At 51.5% G+C, this 24,521-nt stretch overlaps 2 protein-coding genes across 3 annotated transcripts in view; both read right to left on the reverse strand.

The window, feature by feature from the left end:
* The window catches only part of LOC144155181 (sodium-coupled neutral amino acid transporter 7-like), a 61,682-nt gene that overhangs the window by 29,690 nt on the left and 7,471 nt on the right, over positions 1 to 24,521 (reverse strand). For both annotated transcript variants that reach the window (XM_077686473.1, XM_077686472.1), the window contains one exon: positions 16,113 to 16,311. In XM_077686473.1, coding sequence (XP_077542599.1) covers positions 16,113 to 16,218 — 106 coding nt within the window. In that variant the 5' untranslated portion in view covers positions 16,219 to 16,311. The remainder of the gene's footprint in view (positions 1 to 16,112; positions 16,312 to 24,521) is intronic.
* LOC144177948 (TNF receptor-associated factor 1-like) lies at positions 21,258 to 22,112 on the reverse strand. The gene has a single exon (XM_077705515.1). It carries the CDS (start codon positions 22,110 to 22,112, stop codon positions 21,258 to 21,260), a length of 855 nt encoding a protein of 284 aa, XP_077561641.1.

The following is a 24,521-nucleotide window of genomic DNA, read 5'->3' on the forward strand; positions in this document are numbered from 1 at the left end:
TGAAGAATGGATTTAGACAAGACAGGCGATGGGATGATAATTTGTTCGCGTTAACACAGTGCATTGAAACTGCGAAAACACAGAATAGACCATTATGGACGTTCTTGCATATTAAAGGGGCATATGACAACGTAAACAGAGAACTGCTGTGGAGAATGCTGAACCTCCAGGGATTAGATGACGAGTTAATAAAGTTCCTTCTCGCAATTTATAAAGACAATAGAGTGCACCTGATGTGGGAAGGACAGAAATGCGCACAGCAGGTCAGCACCCATCGGGGACTGAAACAGGGATGCCATTCGAGCCCAATACTGCTTATGCTTTACATGGCAGGGTTAGAAAAGAATCTAGAAGAAAGTCAATTAGGGTTTAACCTTACGCATATGTTACAAGACGAAGTGGTATACAACAGCGTATTCTGGGAATGTTATACGCAGAAGACATTGTTCTTTTAGCTGATAACCAGACCGATATGCAACGGCTCATAAATGTTAGCGGTCAGGAAGCCACCGACCCCGGGTGAATTTTTAGCTCAGAAAAATCGTGGATAATGGTTTTCAATAACACTAGCACTGACGCAGTGTCAATACAGCATGGAGAATTACCCATAGTCAAGGAATAAATATTTGGGAGTGTGGATAAACGAAGGGGATAACTACTAAAGAACTCACGAGGAACAACTTTAGGGTTAGGGAAAGCGAAGCGCGGGTATAATGAAGCATAGAGCTGTGTGGGGGTATAACAAATATGAAGTAGCGAGAGGAATGTGGAAAGGAATAATGGTTATGGGTCATCCATCTGCGAATGCAGTACTCTGCCTAAAATCAGACGTTCTATCAGGCCTTCAAGTGAACCAGAGAACGGTAGGCCGTATGGCCTCAGGAGCGCATGGAAAAATAACTAACGAAGCAGTGCAGGGAGTTATGGGCTGGGCGTCATTTGAAGTTTGAGAAGCGCAGAGTAAAATATGTTTTGAGAGGAGGTTGAGAGCAATGAATCAACTTACGTGTATAGCTAATGTTCTTGGGTACCTATACATGAAAAGCGTGGAGACACAGTTGCTAAGGGGGGCTATAAGTTTAAAGATGAAATACGGAAAGAACACTGGAGAAGCCAAGACAGCCAAGGTAACCAAAAAGAGGCAAGACAGATATAAACGAATATAAGGAGAGAAAAAGTGGAAGCTAAAACGTCGTTAGAGATTTCCAAAGCTGAGAAATTGGTATTCAGAAAGGAAAATTTCTACGATAATTCCAAGGGCAGTGCTTTCCTTTTTCAGGCTAGAGCAGGTTGCTTGCGAGTTAAGAGCTTTGTGGGGAAGCATACACAAAATGTCGGGGTATGCGTGGTCTGCGGAAAAGAAACAAACTATGCGGCGCATAGTGTTAGAATGCGAGGGTATCCATCCAAATCTACATGAGGTAAATATTCGGCTTCCAGTAGCCCTAGGATTTAAGTGTAGCACAGGGGAATATTGCCTAGGACAGCTACCACCTGTAACAGAAAAAAATAAGTATTCTGTGCCTAATACGTTTTTTGTGCCTTCCCTAGGAGCAGCGCTAATATTAAACGGAGAGTGTAAAACATAAATATATTAGTTTTTTTGGTAAGATGACACGTCATCAGCCCGATACAATGAGGCTACCGCTATCAACCATCATCATCATCTTCTTCGCACCTCGACGTTCGCTCTCCTCGTGCTCCCTCAAACAGCCGCGCTGCGAAAGACTCACTAGTGTATTTTATGACACTACACCAGACCTTCCTTTTCATCTTGCTCCCTCAGAATTGGCGCGTGTGCCCTAAGCGCTCCTCGTCGACGCTACCAGAGGATGTCACCAACACGTGTTACTACGAAGTAAAAGACTCAGACATTCCCTCCCCTCTTGCTTCTAACTCCTCTCCAACTCGTGTTCGCGCATACGCACTGATTCCGGCGGAGGGCCCTCCCGGACACGGATGGACGTTTCGCCTGGGCATATATAGTTTCACTGTAAAACGCCCTCTAACTAGAGCGCTTTCTACGCAGCGATTGCGTGCAGGCGAATACGCAGTCAGTAAGCCCACCGAGAGCATTATCTTGCACCCAGTGGCTTCGCATTGTGGCGCCGGCGGCAGACTAAGCCACGCTTTCCGTCATTCGTCTTAAATATATGAGCGCTTTTGCGCCAAAAGGAATATGAAGATGATCATGTCCTATTGAAGAAACCGAATCATAGGCGTCCGGCCGCTTCAATTTGTCGATAAGGCTCTTCTTGAGGAAAATCAGCGTACCTATTTATTGGGACTCGGGGTTCACCTGTGATTGAATGTCGTCAATCAGTGAGGTGACCTTGTTTCGGATTAGGCGTCGTCGTTGGAAAAGGGCATCCATGTCAGTGCTCGGCGTCGTAAACGTCTGCGGGTCGTCGGGAGGTTCGAATCACGGCAGGCGGGCTAAGAATTCGTAGAGTTGTCGAGTTTTGGGCTCAGGCGGCCGCTTTGGCGAGCCCTCCATTCGTCCTTGGGTCATCTTCACGTGTACCTGCGGCCAGGAGAGAGAGAATAAACTTTATTTAATGAGAGGAGTCAAGCGGGCGGTTTCCTCAGTTCAGGACCCCGTTGGAGCGTCCAGCCGCCTCAGCCCGGTGGATCAGCCGAAGCTGCTCTTCGAGGCTAGAGCTGGCCAGCACTTCCTCCCACTGCTCAATCGAGGGATTAGATATCGGGGAAAGTGAGGGGTTAAGCTGGCACTCCCACACCATGTGATACAAGGTGCAGGGCGCGTTGCAGAATTGGCACTGTGAGTAGTATATTGTTGGCCAGAATAAGTGGAGTTTGGTCGGGTGGGGGAACGTGTTGGTTTGGAGGAGACGCCAGGAGCGCTCCTCTGCCTTGCTGAGGGAGGGGTGGCCAGCGGGTAGCATAAGCCTGGTGAGCCTGTAGAATTGGGTCACCTCCTGGTATGACGTTACAGGGATCGCTGTCTCAAGCCAACTTTCTCGCGGCGCTCGGTTGGTCAGACCTCGAGCAGTCTCATGAGCAAAGACATTACCGCAGAGGGAAGCGTGAGCTGGTGTCCAGACAATCGACACCCTTTTCCTCGGAGGGTTCTGGCCGAGGATCTTCATGGCGATGCACGAGATGCGGCCTTGGAGGTAGCTCCTACACGCTGACTGTGAATCTGCGATTATCACTTCCGCTGGGGTCTGCGTTATTGCCAGCGCAATTGCTACCTCTTCGGCCTGTAGCGTCGAGACGTTGTTGAGAGTGAGGCTCGAGGCGTGGCTATCTTTCTTCGTCACAGTCGCTACCATGGCTCCTCGTCTGGCATAATCTGCGGCGTCCGTATAATAAACCATATCGTTTGAGCCGTAGTTTTTCTCCAGGGCTCTAACTCGCGCCTCTCTCCGACCCTCGTGGAACTGCGGGTGCATGTTTCTGGGCAGCGGGGCCACTCTGATGTTTTGGCGTAGTTCGCGAGGGATGTCTACTGTGGTTTCCAGAGGGCGATCAGGGATGTTTATGCCCAGTCTTAGCAGAAGGGCCCTGCCTGCATCCGTCCCTGCTAGCCGGTAACGTTGACTGAGCAGGTGGCCCTCAATCAGCTCGTCCACAGTGTTGTGCACCCCAAGCTTGAGGAGACGATCCGTGGAGGTGTAGGGGGGCAGACCCAGGGCTTGTTTATACGCCTTTCGCAAGAGCGTATCTAACTTGTTCTTCTCTGCCTTGTTTAGTAGTGCATAGGGCGTCACATAGCAGATTCTCGATACGACGAACGCCTGAACGAGGCGAAGCGTATCCGCCTCCTTCATGCCTCTTCCCTTGGTCGTGATCCGACGGAGCATGTGGGCAATCTGACAAGTCGTGTGTTCCAATTTCCTTATCATCGTGGTGTTTGCGCAATCAGCTTGAATTACCATACCTAGAATCTTCACTTGCGGAGACGGGGTGATGGTAGCACCGTCCAGCGTGATCTCCATCGAAGGGACATCTGTTTGCCTACCGCCCTTTCTGCGCACTAGAAGCAGCTCAGATTTTTCTGGGGCGAACGAGAGTCCACAGTTCCTAGCATACTCATTCACGGTATCAGCCGCCATTTGGAGACGGTCCTGCATCTCCCCGACCGAGCCCATACCGGTCCACACCGTGATATCATCGGCGTAAAGACCGTGGTGTAAGCCCGGAATCGACGCCAGTTGTTTAGGCAGGCCGATGAGGGCAATGTTGAATAGGAGGGGGGACAGGACCGCTCCTTGTGGCGTGCCGCGTCCGCCGGTGCGAGTCGGTTGTGTCTGAATGTCTCCAATCTTGAGGGTAGCTTGGCGCCCGGAGAGAAAGTCTCTGACGTAGGTGTATGTGCGACTACCACACCCGAGCTCGTTCAGATTAGTGAGTATGGCTTCATGGCTGACGTTGTCAAAGGCTCCTTTTAAGTCTAGAGCCAGGATGGCCTTAGGTGTGTGGGTGTTGGCCCGTTCTATGATGTCCTCCTTCAGTTGCAGCAACACATCTTGCGTCGACAGGTGCTGTCGGAACCCGTACATGGTCGGTGGGAACTGCTTCGTGTCTTCGAGGAAGTTCTGCAGGCGGTTGTGCACGACGTGTTCGAGCAGCTTCCCGATACACGACGTGAGGGATATTGGCCGTAGGTTTTCGATGCCGAGATGTTTGTTTGGTTTAGGTATTAGGCGCACCTCAGCAGATTTCCATTCAAGTGGGATGGCTCCTCTCTCCCAGCACTGATTGTAGTAGGCTGTGAGGGATGCTATAGAGGGTTCGTCGAGGTTGGCCAATGCTTTGTTTGTGATTTGGTCCTGACCTGGCGCGGTATTTCGGCGGATCTTCTGAAGCGCAGCTTTCACCTCAGCCGTGGTAATGGGTGCATCCAATTGCGGGTTTGGATCTCCCTTGTAGTCAGGGGCCGCATAAGGTGGGTGTATGGGCAGGTATTTCTGCTGCAGTTTTTTGAGCAGATCCTTTTGGGATCCCTCGAACTTATGAATAATGGTGTTAATTTTCTTGCAGGCTGCGCTTTTGTAATTTGTCGGATCAATGAGGTATCTGAGCAGTTTCCATGTTTTGGATGCGCTGAGGGTACCGCGGAGCCCGTCGCAGAGCTGCAGCCAGTTCTTACTGCATAGCTCCGCTGCGTATTTTGCGGCCTGCTCAGAGAGTTTGGCTATTCTCTTCTTGAGTTTTCTGTTGTGGCGCTGACGCTTCCACCTCCTGACGAGGCTGCGGCGAGCCTCCCACAGGTGTAACAGCTTGGGATCGACACTTGGAGTCTGAACAGTGGTCTTGACTTCTTGTGTTGCCGACTTAATGTCTGTTAGTATCGTGGAAGCCCAGTCACTAATGTCGTTGATTTCTGAGGCGGATTGGATCTCTCGCTGCTCTCGGAACTTAGCCCAGTCCACGATGCGGGCTACGCCATTACGTGCTCTGTACTCCTCCCCAACGATAGTGGTAGCTATAATTGCGTGGTCGCTACCTAGGTATTCCCCGGTGTTTTCCCACGTGGCTTGAGAGACGTTTCGCCCAAACGTGAGATCCGGGCACGTGTCTCTGGAAACACTATTTCCCATTCTGGTAGGTGCAGTCCAGTCGGTGAGGAGCGTGAGCTCGTGCTCTTCAGAGGAGGCTATTAGTTCGTTTCCGCGCTTATTTGAGTAGTGGTATCCCCATACGGGGTGGGCCGCATTGAAATCACCCAACACTAGCAAGGGACAGGCATCAGCCACCTGTACTGCTTGCTGTATCAGACTCCTTAATTCCGACTGCTTCCTCTTAGGCCTGCAGTACACGTTAAGGATAAAAACGCTCTTTCCTTTCCCAGGTTTCCGAGGTATCAGCTCTGTGAGGGTCCCTTCTGTTCTCGGTAGCTGTAGCGTGTGTTGCACTGCTGTTACTCTCTTGCTGATGAGCGTGGTAGTGTCTCCGCATTCCGGGTCACCGTGTGTGATGTAGCCAGGTAGTCGTGCATAGGAGTTTACCTCCTGTAGCGCGAGTACATCCGGTTTGTCCGTGCACGAATCAATATATTGAGAGAGTGACCCAAGTTTCCCTTTGATACTTCTTGCGTTCCATTGCCACACTATTAGCTTTTTCTCTTGCTTCCCCCGGCGGCTAGCCATGGTTAGCTCGGGTGGGGTCTGCCTGGTCGTGGTTATCTAGCGAGGACGGCCGAAGGTATGGCTTGTCCCTACGTGGTGTTCTGCCAACTGCCGCATTTTGGCTTTCGAGTGCATCTAGTCTGCCTAACATAAGGGTGACAGACTGTTGGAGTTGAGCTATGCCAGCCGTCATGTTTTGCGCCATTGCATTTAGCTGTTCCGTCAGCTTGTCCTCTGCCTCCTTTGTCCGCGTCTCTAGGGCCTCAGTACGCCTTGGGGAGTCAGTCTGCTCATTTGTATCGTTTATTTTACGCCGTTTCTCTGTTCCCCCGTTCGTTTGCGGAGGGTTTAGCTTAGCCTGCGAGGCAACCTGCGCGATTGTAGATCTCAGGAGGGCCATTTCTTTCTTTAGGTCTTCGATCTGCGATTGTAGCTTGTTGCATTCCTCGCATCGGGATTTAGGGGGTTGAGCAGTGGGAAGGAGAACTTGAGACCAGCTCACCTGTGGCGCCCCGGAAGACGGGGTCCTCACTTTGCCTCCGCCGCTGCTGGCGTCCGCACCTAGACCGGACCGGTAGCTGGGTCTGGAGCGGGACTTGGAACGAGCTCGGGTTTCGCATTTGGCTTCCGATTCGGAGCCATTAGGTCTCAGGTCGGTTCGCGATCTGGAGCGGGACCTGGATCGCCTCTTAGCTGCCCCCGTACATCTCTGTAGAGACGGCCAGCGGCTGCAGGAATTGGAGCGAGATGATCGTTTTCGTCTTGACCCGTCGTCCCACGAGGTCAAGTGTTCAGCCGAGCGGTTCAATCTGTCCCTGGATGGTTCTCTTGTGCCACTTGAGTGTTCTTTACTTTTTTCCCAAGCCTTGCGGCGGATGATGTACGGTACCCGAAAACGTTTTGGGCATTCTCTACATGCCGTGATGTGCTTGCCATTGCAGAGATCGCATTTCGGATCGCATGGATGGTCTGGCGCTGGGTCTCTCACGCCGCACTTATCACAGGCGCGGATTCCGACGTTCACGCAGACGTCCGCCCTGTGTCCCGTACAGTGGCAGTTGGTGCAGTATGGGATGGTCTTCTTATAGATGAAACATTTCATCTCAACACCCTTATAATAAATGTAGAAGGGTACCTTGTGACCTTGTATCGTAACGAGAACAGAGCCTGACATTCCCAGGCGGCGGCAGCTTAGGAATTCATATCCTGGGAGCCAAATGTCCTCCAACACTTGCTCCATCGTGTAATGCGTCGGGATGCCATGAATAACTCCTTTGCACGAGTCGTAAGGTGAGAGTCCGTAGAGACTCACCGGGTGGACCTTTCCTTGGACGTTAAGCTGAGTAATTTGGCTGAGGGCTCTCGCTGCTTGTTCGTGTGGCGTGCTGACGGTGAGGATGTTCTGCATAGCGTCAATGCGGACACGGATTTCAGCGTCCCTCCATGACAGGCGGGCCGCGTTGAGGATGCTCTCGGCCAGAAGTGCCGGACTGACCGAGCCGAGTCCGAGCCCGTTCTTTGGTCGCATCACCAGCTTGTAGTCTTCTTCCGGCAGTGGCGGCGGCTTAGGTCTAGACTCTTCCCGCCGTGGTTTCAAGGTTGACTTCTTTAGTATTGAGTCCAGCGGTTGCTCAGCAGCCGATGTGTTCGCCTTGTTTCGTCGTCTCGCCGACTTGCTCATTACTTGTATCCACTTATCCCACCTTTCATCGTAATTGGAATTCTCTCCTCCGTCGCAGCGGTCTTGCGTCTCCATCTCGTCGTCTTGGGTCCTGTCTTCGCCGGGGATAGAGCTAACAGCTTCTGCTGTCGCGCCCGTCACCGCTCCGCGCTCCATACCCGTGGTAAGCGCCGACCACGGGGGCTAGGGTTAGCGCGGCGGCGTCCGCTTCGGATTTTCAAATCGTTGTCAAACGGCAAATAATGCACTCACGACCTTCAGAATTGGTTCTGCGTGATCCTTGCCGCTTCGCGAAAACCTTCTTCTTGTCTTCGCTGCCGAAAACTGGGAATTTCCGTCCACTTGCGAAGAAATCCGAGGAGCTCATATGAGACACGCCTGTTCCCTTGAAGCTTCTTCTTCTTCCCTGCGGCCAGGAGTCAGTGGCAGCAGTGCAGTTCCTTCTCAGCCGTGTCCTTCACGTCATCGTTGTATGGCGGTCCGCACTCAGTTCTTTAACTGCTGACGACAGTAATCCTGGTCACGGCACCATTTTGTTGAAGACATCGAGGTGCAGGTCGCGGGGGATTCTTTAACGGTGGAATGGAACTGCTGCCTTACAATGACTTTGGCTGGTTGGTACACTCAGGGCGCATACCCAAGCGGGGGATTGGCCAAGAAGCTTCCTGTAAAGATTAGGCTGTGACAAGGTTTATTTAGAGCAAAAATTAGGCATAGAGAGAAAGAAAAAAATTCCCTCGCACTTCCCCGAGGGGGAGAGTGTGTAAGTGCGAATGCACGGTTGTTGATTGCGCGATTACGGTGGATATCGTGATCTTGGAGTGGAGAGGAGGCGCCCAACACCCGCAGTCACTCAGCGGAGAGAGGAGGAGGAGAGTAGCGCCCGCCGTTACGGCGAGGGCTACACGAGCGCCCTCACGCGTCGGAATGCGGAGCGCCCGCTACGCGAGCGAGAGCTCTCCCGCCCGAAATGGAGAGGAGGCGCCCAACACCCGCAGTCACTGAGCGGAGAGAGGAGGAGGAGAGTAGCGCGCGCCCATCTCCCCCCGTTGCTAGGGAAGACGAGGAGCGCGCGCACCCGCAGCTGTTGCTATGCGGACGACGGCGGCGGACGATTCAGGCTCGCTTAAGAAGTGCATTCGCACTTAAAAGAGAACGCAACATCTTGGAATATAACAGAAGAGTCAGGAAAAAATAATAAGAAAGGATGATCGTGGGAGGTAGCTGCCAATGACCACCTCTTGTTTCTAACATTTTAACATGCCACACATGAGTATTTCCGGGCAATATAGTCAATCGCGCAATTTCACCAATGCGCCGGAAGTTTTAGCTGTTTTAAAAACGTACGTTTTTCTGGCTTGTGCCTGACTCCTTTAGGCTGCATCGGTTGCTGACCAAGCGAATACAAATTCCTTATTAAGCGCATTCCATATTAAGGCACGCGTGACATGTAGTTGGTAAGCACACACACACGCGCACACACATACGCACACGTGCGCGCACGCGCACACACACGCACACACACATAAACATTATTTTTCGGTTTTAAGCGCCGAATCTTTATATACGCGGTATATAAGAGGCGCTGTAGTGGAGGATTGCAGCTTAATGTCAACCACGTGGAGAACTTTGACCTCTGGCGAAATATCGACACACGAACCTTTTCTCTTTTCTTGGCTCCATCAGAAATAACGCCGGGATCTCCACCGCGTCCTCGGTCTCTGCAGCACAATGCCGACGTCGCGTGTGAAGCTATCGCCGAAAGTGCCTTAACCGTAAAGACTTCATCAATCTGACGGACCAGCGCTGATTGGGTGACGCACCTCGCACTGGATATGGTCGCAACTAAGGATTCTTATAAGTTTAGCGCCTGCCAAAAAACAAACGCCCATGTGTCGAGACTTCGGCGCACGTTAAACATACCCGGGTGATTGAAATTAATCTGGAGCTCCTGCTCCACTACGATGCGCCTCATAGCACTCGTGTAGCTTCAGCGAGCTAAGCCCCCAATTTTTACCAGCAAAGCTGTTGAGCAAATCGTTTGTGTAGGGTGTCCGCAGTTACAAATAAAAAGAAAATGCCGAGCGCTCCTGCACGCGTGCCTCGAGCGCACGTTAGTCAAGCTAAGCATACCCACTAAGACAGATTGGCAAACATTGGCCACACAAAATACTCCACTGTTACCCGTATCGTGGCAACACTGGCTTGGAAGGAGAAAGACACGTCATAGCGTACGCCCCTCGTTCGTTTGTCCTCATGCCGCCGTGCGCATGCGCTCTGTACCGTACAACAGCCGCGATGTGAATTTTGAAGCTGCTGTAGGTGATCGTTGACTCCGCATGGCGCGGCCGCGGACAGTTCGCACGGCCGAGGAAGAGGCCGCGCTTCGAGAGGCTCGGCGTGCAAAGCATCCGCTAGAGACGATAAGTCGCGCTTGCAGAGTGGCGTACGAAAACGTCGACCAAAGCGACGAGCTCGCTCTGGCCTTGCTCAACATAGGGTCATTGAAATGCCATGCCGCCGACGTAAACCACGACACCACAACGATACTAAAACTCAACTTTGTGTCCCTCAATGATCACCAACAGCTTCGCCATTCAAGGCTTGCCCGTGAGTGCAACCTTCGCTGAAAATGTTTATTAAGTTTATCACAAGAGAATGCGTACACAGGCCTCAACTTTTACTGAAAGGTTTGCTGTGCTCAAAAACTACTCCAGGGGGATGAACGATAATACGGTGAAAACGAAGGCTAACGAAAAGAAAGAAAATATGGAACTGTCAAAATGAGAAATAACGAGGCAGGTATTTCTACATCTGCATTTCTAAACTAATTTGTGTTAAGAACGCATGAACAGCTCCACTGCATTCGTAAAGATCTTCATAAACGTAAACGTAAACATTCGTAAACGTAATCTGGAATTATGCGCCCAATAAGATAACTCTTTCGCAACCGTGAAGCTAGCAGGACGCGTTTCGTTTCTAGTTATTACCGTGCTCCGCAACGACAAGATGAAAAGTAAAAAGCCGGAGTATGAATACATCGGTAAATCTATTTTATGTTAGTGTTACCGATGTAGGCAGTAGGCACATCCAGCGGATAGGCCGAAAAGCGGCTTGCACGCTCGCGTGATGCGCTGCGCGAGCCGGGGTCCCGCGTGGCACGGGTCTGGAGTTGAGGGCCGGCTCGGGCCAGTGTTCGCTTGGTGCAGGAAACTTATCCTGTGTTCTTCTGATCTTCAACAATGACGGGGAAGCGAAAGTGTCGTTCATAGCTGTACAAACCTTGGTTATACCAGAATGCGAGGGGTTATACATACAAGGTGCCTGAACTTTATTTCTGACCTTTAAACCGAATAAAACGCATAGTTTGGCCAATGAAGGTCCTATGTCCCACCTGCGGTTCGGAAACCTTGGGACCTCCTCCTGTATATTCCACCCAATGTCAACATACATTTGTTTTTATTGAATAAATCTAAAATTAAAAATCTGTCCTCTCAGGCGTGTTACGAATCTGCCAGCGCCGCCGTACTTTCCCGCATCACTCCTCGGCTGTGCGGTGAAGCCACTGCGTGCTCCTTTGAAAACAGGCGCCACCTAGTCGGTGACAAGTTTCGACAAGCCGAGTCAGACGCTTTGCTTTCGGCGCATTTCAAAACTTTGGCGGCTGCCGGCGAGGCTCGTCTGAACGCTCTTCAAGGACACAGAGGCCCCGTCGATCGCAACGGAGTCCTCCTCTCTCCCCTCTCTCGGACTCAACGTGCGCCGAGGCTACGAACTCTGGAAAGAGCGTTGTGTGTGTCTGTGACGTTCGTGGCGTGTTGCCACTTGTTGGCGTTTTGACCGTTACCGCTTTTGGGTATAAATAGACCCCCGCAAGCGTTGTAAACCATTCCTGTTCGAGCAGCGAATCGATGTTGTCGCTCTGCTCGAGTCCTGTATTGTAACCTCGCCCGTCGGGGCATTGTTCTTTGGCTTTGGCTCACCTCTCGCTATGAAGTAAACAGTTACGTTGGCCTATCAGCTCAGGACCTCTTCCCGGCTGCAGCCGGCCTTCCCGGTCGCAACAACTGGTTGGCAGCGGTGGGATGGCAACTTCGTAACACCTGGAGCTGCAGCGTGCGAGATGCAACACCACGGACGTCAAGGCGCCTTCGGACTCCGCAGAATTCACGGCGGTCAAGGGTGAGTGCGGGACTTTTCTTCACTGAGTTTTACCAGGCTTCTGAGGATAGCTGGTAGGGCGTGTGTTTTTGTCGCGTGGGTTATTCGCGCAAAACATTTTTGGAGCAGTGTGTCAGCTCGCTCCGACGCCATCGCAGAAATCTCTCCGTCGAGAAGCGGGAACGGCCGGCCACGGGGCTCTTAACCTCTCAACATCTCCGGGGCGGCCGCCCGAAGACACGGAGAACGACCGCAATTTATGACCACGGCCGCGCCGCGAGGACCCGATCTTTTCAAGAGCACGAACGCGCCCCTGGCTCGGGTGTGTTATGCCCGAGAACAGGGAGACACCAGACGCAACGCGTGTGTTTATGTTCGTTCTCTCTCTCTCTCTCTTACGTGTGTGTGCTATTAGTCCAGGGAGTCACCCCACGCCCGAGCAGCGCGTCAGACGTCTTCTTTGAGTGCTCCTCCGTCTATATATGTAATCCCAGTTTTTTCAGTTAATTAAACATCCTTTTTAACTTCTCAAACCCCAGTGTTTTCCCGCTCAATATGAGCCACGATCAAGCTGACAAATGGGAAAGCAGTACTCTAGACCGGCCATGAATTTTAAGGCGTTGAAAAAACCGCAGTTGTTGGAGCTTGCAAAAGAGTTGCGCTTGGATGTTACGGACGCGCTGAGAAAGCCAGAGCTGATACAGGCTATACTCGCTGTTGGGGCTGACGATGAGGAGCTGTCGGAATGCCTTGAGCGGATCAATGGCAGGGAAAAAGCGAAACGTCAGGCTGCAGAGGCAGAGGCTGAGCGCCAGCGTGATGAACGCGAGGAAAGAAAGCGAGAACGGGAGCGAGAAAGACAGGAACACGAGGAAAAGATGCGTTGGTACGACCTCGATATCGAGCGAATCCGAAGGGAAAGAAAGAAGCTCGAAAGAGAGAGACTCCAACGGGAGAACAAGAACCTAGAGCATGAAATTCAACTCGAGCAGGAAGAAGTGAAGCCCGAGTTAGAATTGTTGCTCGAGAAAGACCTCGTTGTCGAGGAAAGCACCGTGCCAGCGCTGACAGTAGCAGACGCTCGGGAGCGCGCGTCGGAGGCGACGGTTGCGGCCCAGCAGCGCGGCAAGGTTGCTGAGAGAGATAACGACGGCGCATTAGCTCAGACTGTCGGAAGAGGCGGCAGAGGGCAGTGCGTGTCCACTGTGTCGGCGATTGTTTTGGAGATCTCGGCGGAGTGTTTGGACGGTTCAATTTCGCGGGAGGCCTTGGGAACGGCTACCGACTTGAACGTGAACATTTCGCGAGATAGCGACGTTTCGCAGGAATGCGTAAACGATGAGGTTACCGAGAGGCCGCACGAGTCCGCTGAAATGGAGGTTGTTTCTTCGGACGGTAGTGCAGAAACGAGCGACGTGGTGGGAAAGCCTGCAGTCGAGGCAGCAAACGGTTTGCAGGGTTCAGTTGGGAGTCATGACGATCTCGCCACTGAGCAAGCCGATTCCGTCCTGCCACCAGCTCAGGTAGCTGAGCTCGAGCAACGGCCAGCCGAGCTCGTAGAGATTCAGGTTTCTGGGGCGGCTGAGCCGTCTTTTGAGACAGGGCGGCCTGGTTGTAGTGTAGTTCTGGCAGTGAGGAAGGAGAACGGGAACACGCTTCGGTCTTCGCGTGCCAAGGCTGTCGCTGAAAGCGCGAGGGACGACGAGGTAGTGACTGTTGGGAACTACGAGGTGTCTAATGAGCACGCCGTGCCCTTGTTACTCCCAGCTGATGCTCCCGACGATAGGCCAATATGGGCTAAGCTAGTTGAGATTTCGGTGGCGCCTGTGGCTGAGCCGAAGTCGGGAACCGATCAGCCTAGAGGAGAGAACGTAAACGCGTTCCGACGTTTGCTTGCCGAACGCGTTCGCGAGAAGGTGAGCAACGAGGAGAGAGGGGAAACTTCTGCGCATACTTGCGGCGCGTGTTTCAGTGCGGGCACGCCGAGAGGCAAAGCCGTGAGCTCGCTTCGCGCCAAGGGAACGCCACCTCCAAGGAGTGCGCGCCTCTCGTTTGAACGATGGAAAATCCCTCTCGCTCCTCCTTGCGCTCGACCTTTGTCGAAAACAACGGCCGGTGTCCTTTCACGCGGTCGCAGCAGTCGCTCTCAGAGAACGGGCGCACCTAAAGTGCGGTACAAATTGGGGAAAACTCAGGGCAATGACGAGAGCTCAGATCGCAGCTCTCTGTGCGAGAAGTGGCCTGTAGACGCCTGACTTTATCAAGTTCATTGTTTTTCCTGCACCAGGTTTCGCCCTTTACGATTACATATCTTTTGGTGTGGGACATTTCCAAGCATGCGAAATGTCACCTTTCAGGTTTGTGCACTTGTGTAAAGTACTGCTTGGCTAAATTATCACTAGCGTAGTTAGTTATTAGCGTATTTTATCGCAACTAAAAGTCTGGTAGATCTTCAGTGAGGATTTGTCTTCGCACTTGCCGGCGATGCGGTTGTGTCTTCCTGTGTTGTTCTGTTGCTTGCCTGACCAAGCCAGAGATGTTCTTGGGGAGCCACTACTCGTCCAGTGATCGGCCCGGTGAAGCTCCAGCACGGTGTCGTACAGCCCAGGCCTGGATTCGAGCGTCTGCCGGGCACTTCACTTCGACAGCATCCCTCCGGACAACGGTTGAAGACCCTTATCCATCGGGATCTCGGACCCCCGGCGGAGAAGCTGTTACGAATCTGCCAGCGCCGCCGTACTTTCCCGCATCACTCCTCGGCTGTGCGGCGAAGCCACTGCGTGCGCCTTTGAAAACAGGCGCCACCATGTCGGTGACAAGTCTCGACAAGCCGAGTCAGACGCTTCGCTTTCGGCGCATTTCAAAACTTCGGCGGCTGCCGGCGAGGCTCGTCTGAACGCTCTTCAAGGACACAGAGGCCCCGTCGATCGCAACGGAGTCCTCCTCTCTCCCCTCTCTCGGACTCAACGTGCGCCGAGGCTACGAACTCTGGAAAGAGCGTTGTGTGTGTCTGTGACGTTCGTGGCGTGTTGCCGCTTGTTGGCGTTTTGACCGTTACCGCTTTTGGGTATAAATAGACCCCCGCAAGCGTTGTAAACCATTCCTGTTAGAGCAGCGAATCGATGTTGTCGCTCTGCTCGAGTCCTGCATTGTAACCTCGCCCGTCGGGGCATTGTTCTTTGGCTTTGGATCACCTCTCGCTATGAAGTAAACAGTTACGTTAGCCTACGGCTTTTGGACTTCACGGCTGCAACAGCGGCTGGCCGCTCGCATCATACACGCTACCACTCGTATGTCGGAGGCCACGGAGCTCGGAACGGGTGCCCCCACTCGGTCGCAACAGGCGCGATCCCATCAATTCTGCCGTATTGCTGACGGCGACCGCAGACCTCTTTTCGCCGCGTCACGCGAGGAGTATTCAGTTGTCAAGAGGGTGTTGGACATGTTCGCGCATTACCCCTCAAATCTATTCGCAAGATTCCTGGTTTCGCTAAAGGCGTTTCGATAAGACTCACGCTTGAGAGACGGTAGTGAAGGGAAGGTATTTTTGTTTAAACAATCCGCGGTAAACGTTCATTTTGTGCACTCCAAAAAAGTTTACCTGGGCTTTTCCTCTTCACGTAGCTAGCCCCTGTGTAAACGAATATAAAGGCAAGACTTTGCGGGGAAGGCTGAGCGGATTTCCAGGTGCGAAAAAAAAATTTCATTGTCACATCCACTCCGCGTTATGCCGTGCGCATCAAAGTAATGGAGAATAGCAAACACTTAGCGACATGACACAAAGTCAAGTCGGAACGAATTGCTGACTTCTGCGTAGACCGTTCATGGTTACATTTAGGACTCACCTGGGGCGCAATGGACGTTTAGGAGCCAAGGACGCATCGGCCGTGTTCATCTGTACACAATCTAGTTCAAGCTATCCGTCACATGTACAGGTGGCAAAAAAAAGTGTGGAGAATATGAGAGTGATATATGGAGAATTATTTTTCTCTTGCATTGCTCTCCCACTTGCATGTTTAAATACAGTTATTTTTGGAAGGAAGAACCACTCATTAGGCAGCAGCTGCGAGGGCTTTACGTTGTGGCCAAACTGTTCTCTTGCTTTCTGCAAACTTTTGCCGGGGGCCCGTACAACACCGTCCCTTGAACTCATTCATGAAACTGGAGACACTTACTGCGGTCGTACTGGTCTCCGATGACTATGAGGTACGTGATGCAGACGCCGTAGCAGGTGACCAAGACGGAGGCTGCTGCAGCGTTGCGCCACCTTTGTCCACACATGGACAGCAGAATGTTGTGATACGTGCTGTCGTTGTTCACGTCGGCGCAGAAAGCCAAGGCCAGCAGCGTAGAACTCAAGGCGACCACGACAACCTACAACGAAGAGCTGAGAGTTCTAACACGTCCGAGGGGGATTTTTCTTTAAATTGTCAGTAAAGTACGAGTTATCGGTAGAGCAGTTGCCAAGTACGGAAATCGAACGAAATGTTTCATTTGATTGATTGATTGATTGTAGGGTTTAACGCGCCGACGCAACGCAGGCGATGAGGCGCGCCGTAGTGGAGGGCTCCGGATTAATTTTGACCACCTGGGGATCTTTAACGTGCGCCGAAATCTCGTGCACACGGGCGTTTTTGCTTTTCGCCGCCACGGCCGCCGCCACGGCCGGGAATCGGCCGCCACGGCCGGGAATCGAACCCACGGCCGGGAAAGCGGCCGCCACGGCCGGGAATCGAACCCGCGACCTCGTGCTCAGCAGCGCAACGCCTCCACTGAGCCGCTGCGGCGGGTGAAATGTTTCATTACAAAAAGTAAGGACGTAAAATTGTTGATCGTTCTAACCTGTTTGCAAGACAAATTTCTTTTTTGCGGGTACAAGACCACTTTGTTCACCAAAGCAATTACCGTACGTCACCCTCACAGCCGCGTCTGCCTCGCTAACTTGAGCGCGAAACTCGGCGTTAGTCGCACACCATTTTCCGCACGCGCTCTATCGTTCTTTGTTCTTCTGTCGTTCTGTGCCCGCGGATCGACGGCGAAAATTTTCGTCCTCGCGGGAGTCGACGGCGCGAAAATGCCCCTTGTTGCGAACGCAAAATTTTTCGTTACACTACCGTCTGCTTACGGGCTTCGAAGTTGAAAGCTTGGCGTACTATTGTGTCGGGTACCTATGTACGCGTTCACCCGTTGACACAATAGCCACGCTATTTTACGGCCCTTAGTACATCTTAATCCACATTCTAATACCTACCTTAATCCACCTTAATTCACCTCAATCTAAACCGACTAATCATTACTATAAATCACTCATTCATAATTCCAAATTAATTCACCATAATGCACCTTAATCCTGCCTCACTTATTAGTTTCAATCACTTATCCATCATTCATTAACTTATCATACAGGTAATCACGCGTCATAATTCATCAATTGACATGCACCAGGCGAGCTCCTGTTCCCCTTCTAGCAGGGTTCCGAGTTTGCGTGGTCGCAACGCACTCTGATCCTGCTCGGACCTGAATCCAATCCCACACGAACCCGAATATGCTTTTTACTACCTTCACAGCGACGGAAATTTTGGCACCATGTTGACGACGCCACCGACGGCACTTTTCGCGTTTGATGACGCATATAGGAATTTCTTCTCTGTAACAACAAGCATCGGCATGCCGCAGCAAATAAAGGTTTTTTTTTTATCCGCCAATACGAAGGGTTCTTATCCCGATCGGGCGCGCTTCACAGCGAGTCCTCTAATCGGCAGGCCGGCATGCCGCGGCTTGTAATGGTTCCCGATGTTCGAAACTGGCCCCCTCAAAAAGTATTGAGAAGGTCCGCATTAGGTTGTCAAGGACGACGGGACAACGGTCGTTGTTCATGAATCACCTAAATATACTGCTAAGTCCGTACAGACATTTTCCTTTGGAGTTATAAGCTTCGGCAAAAGCTACAAGCCGTAACAAAACTACAGCACGTGTTCACAGACTTGTCACCAAAATGGAAACAACCTATATTTTCTTAAGGCAAAAATTATAAAAGAGACGCAGTATTAAAGAATCACGCATGGTTATCGCACGCTTATCATCATTCAATCACCGTTAAAGGAGCCATGAAGACAAAATATAAGTTGGGCTTATTAGAAAGACTGCTTAGTCCCGATACCAATGATACCAATATCATCGCAATCGTCGAACAAATAGCACACATATCAAAGAAAACGTGTGGAGCAGTCGCGACCCCCTAGCCAATTTCCCGCAACTTTTCTATGACGTCACGGAACCTTGTTTGTGCGATTGGCGGCCGCCTAACTGACCTGTCGCGACGACACATGACTGGACGTCTGTAATGGGGCCTCTAGTTCCATTTGACCACATCACTTGAATGCTAACGTGCAGTTAACGCACTGAAAATAATGTTTTATTGTTGGCCCGTATGACGTCATTCTTGCTCATAACACGTCACTGTGGCGCAAAATTTGAAATTTTTTAAATACTTCTGGCTTTTTTTTTTGTTAAAAAAACATCTTTTGTGGCTGTAATGGAGCTGAGTGAGATACTGAATCCTAGTTCTTTCAAATTAAACGAAGTTGTATTTTCTCTTCATGGCTCCTTTAAGCTAGCGCTACAGAAACCAGACGAAGGAGGTCACAGACAACGATAGGCGCCTGTCCTTGCCTGTCACGTCTTTCGTCTGGTTTCTTGAGCGTAGCTTGGCGCTGATTTAACATACTGTACCAACTATCTCGCACCCATACGTTGTTAAATTTTCTTATTATTATCATGACCAAACCGAGCGTAAATGCTAAAATTGCTTTATCAACTAATTAATGAGCACTATAGTACAAACTTTTCCTCCGGCTGTTGTAGGTTCAGCGGGATACGCTCCCCGCTCACATTGCAGCGGATAGGGCTTGTCACCCTACGTCTATTCCTCGGCCGCTGCCAATGCTGACAACTGGTCCACCAGAAAGCTTTCTCCAACGGAAGGAAGATCTGCGTCGCGCCACACGTGCCCCCATCCCACTGTATGGAACGGACCTCCCCAGTAGACTTGCTCGCTGGGAAAAGGTTTCGCTGAGCAGACTTCGGGTTGGAGTGGCGCTTTCACCTGCTGTGACCCGGGCGTGCCCACCTCGCTACCATTCCATGTTCGATGACACCTTCCCCTTCTGCACAGCTCCTGCCGAACAAGGGGATGCGGATCATCTATTATGGGCGTGTCCTTCACTGGACTCAGCGAGGAACACCTAGCTAGGCCTCCATCCCGGGAGACTCCCCCCACCCAACCGACCTCCAGCGGTGGTTCCGGGGACCCCCAACACCGCTCCCTTATTGCCTCCGTCCGAGAGACGGGTGCCTACCTGCACTTTTAAATAGGGTATTGTTATGCCAAGGGGTATATTATCGCCAAGAAAAGCTTTTCTTTTTCGTTTGGGTATGCTGCGCAAAGGTACAGTTTTGCAAAAACCTCTTTCCGAACACGGAAAAACTCTTATGTTTTCTTTATTTCTGAAATAAATATTTGGGTAGGGTAATCTTTCTAATAATTAACTATGTACGCCATCATTGCCACGATTTGCATCCAGTGTCGCTTAATCTATATCCTGTATTCAATAGAGAGGCACCCATGCAGGCAAACATGTGAGTGCGCCGTCACTGGTTATGTCGGGCTCCGCGGGATGGCGGTACTTGTCCGTGCTAAGCCCATGATATGGGTTGGACGTTCCAAGCTCTAGCCCGCCGAACGCAAAGTAATGCCTCGACTCCAGTGTGAATGCTATAATAACAACTCTGTTCACACCACCGTTGAGAATCGGGTTGAAACGGAGCAGACGATGCACGCCGGTGTTAGTTTTTTCTTCGCCGTGCGGCCGCAGTGGCACAAGCCGCGCCATGACCGTGGCGCTTCGGCCACGTCCGTGGCAATTTCCGGTGTTTCCAAGCGAATAAATTGACAGATAAACTTGTCAATGAGTACCACCTATAGTGTTGCCACGACTGACTGAATGAATTGCTCTTTGCTTTCTTCGAACCAACATTTCTGTACAAATCTGGTAGAATCCCACATGGGAACTGCAAGATAAACAAATAATGAAGACTAAAGAAAAAATGAACAACTATTTTAGGGGCTGTTACGATCTTGCGCGCCGCTACCGTGTTCGCGCGTCCTGCCAATTGCGGAGTGCTCCTCTGCTTTGGGGCAGAGCCTACCATTACGTGCGACTTCCGCTTGGCCGCCTCGCTGTCGGTGACTGAAGCTGTTGCAGCGACAGCCAGCAGTTCAAGATGAATCTTGTCCCGGTGGGGTGGACTCCGCAGCCGAGATTTCCTCTCCTGTCTCTCAGACTCAGCGAGCGCCTCTGCTACCGGCCCCTCGCGAACTCGGAAAGAGTGTGGTGTGTGACTGTACGATGTTCAGTCTGTGTGCAGATAGCACTGGAACTGTTTGACCATTAGCACATCGTGCATAAATACGGGTTGCCTCCCCAAGCAAAACATTCGTTTTGGAGCAGCGTATCAATGCTGTCACTCTTCTGGAGTCCTGTATTTCGCCCGGGAGGACATTGTTCCTGTATTGCTTCGGCTCATCTCTCGCCATGCAGTAAACCAGTTAAGCTTGCCTTCAGCTTCTCGTCACCTCCAAGGCAGCAACCTTTGCTGGCTGCTCACAACCACACTACCATACGCATGGAGGAGGCGACGGAGTCTGGTTCGGTAACGCCTTTTCATCGGTAACAACTGGTTGCCAGCGGGGAGATGGCAAAGTCGCAACAGGGCATAACCTCCCTGCTGTTTCACTTCTGCCCCTCATCACACTGTTTGGCCTAAAGGAAGAATTGTTAACCAAAGTGACCAGTAAAAAATCACGAAACTTACCATAAAACAACATACCCGCACGCACAAAAAAGACGTTGCATGGGACGGGTGAAGTCATTTTTTTTCTGCCCCCTTACCTTGCCTTTCGCTTTGTCGGAAAGAAAGATTTAACTAGCTAGAAATCATCACCCGAATTCAGGTTGCGAGTGCACATATATTTTAATGGTGGCAGGCAGAGTTCTGAAAAAAAAAGGTGCACCAGAAAAATGCACAGAAAAGAAAACGGAAGGAATGCAGTCTCCCCAATGGTCACCAGAGCTCGCGCTGTCTTAATCATGGAGAAACTACGACGAAAAACGTCTGCAGCGCCACCGTGCACAGCGTTTTTCACCCACTCTCAGTAATCTCGCTCTGAGCTCGATAATCGCAGCCTTTCTGTCGCTGCTGGGGAGCTGATGGCCTTCTGTCTGCGTCCCCGAACGCCTGCATCACAACAGGGAGCAGTTTCACATGTGGCAGGTGATGAAGTGTACGAGAAAGGAGTCGTTCACAAGGTACCCCTTCTCTGGATCCTCGAGCTCTTCAAGGGGCATGAAGGCAGTGAATCCAGCGCCCTCGTTGGGGCCGTTCACTGGCCTCTGGAAGCAATGCTCCTGCTGGAGCTCCCCGGGCACCACCTCGGCTGCCTTGTGGTGCGCGTTGGTCTTCTGGTCCACGATGACGAAAGTGCTGCGCCTGCTGTACGGCCACTGCAGCGAGCGGTCGTGGGGGCCCTTGGTGATGTACGCGTAGATGCTGAGGCTCACTTTGCCCTTGGCATTCTTCGCGGCGAAATGAGCACCCAGGTACATCTTGTAGCCGTTGATGCCCACGTAGAAGTTCTCGCTGAAGATTGATTTGGAATCGCCCTTGAGCATCTGGTCCTTAAGTTTGGAGAAGTTCTTTACCTGCCACTCGAATTTGCTCGGACGGGGACACTCGCTGGTGGCGTCGCTTTCGCTGGTCAGGAAATCGTGAATCTTCTCGATTTTCATCATGATCCGTTTGTCGACCGCTGCGGACTCTTCCCTCATCTTCTTCATCTCGGTTTTGACTGTATCCTGAAGCGCGCGTACCGTGCTTTTGATGGTCCTGAGTTCAGCGAAGCGGTCCGTGACTTCCTCGACCTCGCGACACACGTCCTGGAGCTTGCTCTGGAGCTCGCTGATGCTACTATCCCCGGCCTCTAAGGACCCAAGGGGGTTGGTGGTACCCACCGCGGTGGCACCGTGACCGGCCTCACGTACTGAAAAGGAGGTAGTACTCTGCCCATGTTTCACTGGTGGTTGGCGGTTCTCTCGCAGGTTGCGCCGACACGCCATTGTTACGTACGTCGCTACGTCGCCGGGATGACAGCTACTTTTTGTTCGAAGAGACCACGGTCCACGATTCACGCGCCACGTTCCACGCTCGATGCATGTGGTGCAACGCAAGCGGTGGGGGTCGGAACTACTTATTTGGGAAAATACCCAGCTGATATGGTTGGCTGGTTGGAGCCTTAACAAGAATGGCAAGTACCCGCTCCGGGGGAGTGGCCATGTCGGATTGTGGTCTCATTGTTGAAGAAGGTTAAAAATCAAAACTAAGGAAAATTTGAAGCGAGAAAATTGTGGGGAAAGTGATGGTAACAAATTGAGAACCTAACAAAAGAAAAAAAATCAATACAGCTGTAACAATAGTCATTTTAACGTTGAGAAGAAAAAAACAATTTAGGTTTATGCGTTTGACTAAAAAGGTAAGCGACCTGTTTCGGCAATAAAAGAGCGAAGGTCGCGACAAACAACCTTGTTGGAACAACCAAGCCCCAATGCTCCAAATGACAATAAATTAGGCACCGACAAGGTAAGGGCCAGGCGCCGGAAGGCCATCTCCAGGGAAAAGTTTCGGATGGAGGAGAACCTCCGGCAAGAGAACAGGTAATGGTCTTTTCTTTCTGATTGAGGTCGCTTGAATTGCTGAAGGGTAAAAATTAACGGGTAATTCGAGTTTGAATCATAACGACGTTTCATTGCACGGCCTCGTTCTTTCTGGTAATAAATTAGTATTTTGAGGTCCTCGCGAATTTCAGCAATTGAGTTAGCCCTGGCGAATCCCCCCTTGTGGGTACGTGCCAAAACATTGAGGGCATCATCATCATCATCACCATCGTCGTCGTCGTCATCAACTGTTTATCCTCTAGGCAAAGCCGCACATCGCCGATGAAGCTATACCCGCCGTGGAGGCTCAGTGGCGAAGGCGTTGTGCTGCTGAGCACGAGGACGTGGGTTCGATTCTCGGCCGCGGCGTCCGCTTTTCTGATGGAGTCGAAAGGCAAAAATTAGCAGTGGCTTAGCTCGGCTATGCCAGGATATACGTAGCGTGAGTTATTCTTAGCTTTCCGGGTTGTCTAGGATTAGGTTATCATGCTTACTGCTGCTTCAATGACACACACACGGTATACGCATTATGTAACACATGTATATTTATCAAGGGACTCCGGCGCAGCGTCTCCTGGTTCCACAGGCGCACGCCGGTGTGGCTGCGACGCACGAGCCATCGGTTCAACGCCCAGCCACCCCTCGCATGATCAAGTGGACCGGGCCGCCACGTGCGGAACGGAGGAAGGCGAAGACGCTGGGCGCGTGGGGTGTGTGAGAGACGCTGGGCAGGGAGCAATGTTCTGTGCGCCGTGTGACGTCACGGCTCCTCGCGCATGCGCAGCACGGCTCTCCAGGAGCCACGTGAAACTGCTCAACTTCGGCCGGTGTGGCTCACGCCACAAACACGCCCGTGCGTACGAGATTAATGCGGAGGCTTCCACCGCGGCGCGCCTCATTGCCTGCGTTGCGTCGGCGCGTTAAACCCTACAATCAATCAATCAATCAATCAATCAATCAATCAATCAATCAATCAATCAATCAATCAATCAATCAATCAATCAATCAATCAATCAATCAATCAATCAATCAATGGCGCTTTGCGTGTGTGGTGTAGATAAAAATTTCAATTAGGCATTCTGCTTGTCTTTCTAAAGTAATCAATGGGCGGAGCTTGTAAGACGTACAACTGGAAAAAATGATGCAACCGAATTCCAGACTTGGGCGAACGTACAGGTGGTAGAGCATTAGGAGGATGTCTCGGTGCATACCCGACTCTTCATTGCGAACTCTTTAACAGAGAAACCACTCTCTCTACCCCCCCCCCTCCCCCCAACCCCTTTGATTGTAATGAAGTAATTATGAGAACGCCAATCGAGAGTGTCCTCATACATCACTCCTAGGTATTTCAGAGGGGTAACCTGTGGTATTAACGGGATAGCGTTATTAAGCTGATTTTTCGATTTTGCCGTGCCTGCTGGCTGTCCGCTATCAGCCGTGCTCATCAAGCGTCCACGGAAGTACGTCACCGCTGCAAACCGGAAACTACAACTGATACAGCCAGATACGAGGGCTCGCCCGAAGCATCAGTACAGAGCAGCGGCAACTATATTGTCGAAAGGAGGAAAATGATACTACGACCGAGACGAAAGAAAAGATACGCGATTCAAGCAGGCGCCACGCCTGTGCAGTGAAGTTTGTTCTACGCACCCTAGGTAGTCGAATGTCGGGCCATACGGTCGCTAGCTGTGCCCGCAACTTTACGCCACTACCAAGGCGCTTCTCCAATCTATACTAACACCGGTGTTAAGATTGCGTGACCTTACACGCAAAAGATTAACCCCAGATGCCCTAAATCCCTGGGAAACCTAGATT

The sequence above is a fragment of the Haemaphysalis longicornis genome, unplaced genomic scaffold, assembly GCF_048455015.1.
Source record: "Haemaphysalis longicornis isolate Haplotype H1 unplaced genomic scaffold, Haemaphysalis longicornis Haplotype H1 scaffold_1, whole genome shotgun sequence".
Taxonomy (NCBI): Eukaryota; Metazoa; Arthropoda; class Arachnida; order Ixodida; family Ixodidae; genus Haemaphysalis; species Haemaphysalis longicornis.

Coding starts and splice junctions, on each gene's coding strand:
- LOC144177948 (XM_077705515.1), bottom strand. CDS start 22,112: ATGGCGTGTCGGCGCAACCTGCGAGAGAACCGCCAACCACCAGTGAAA.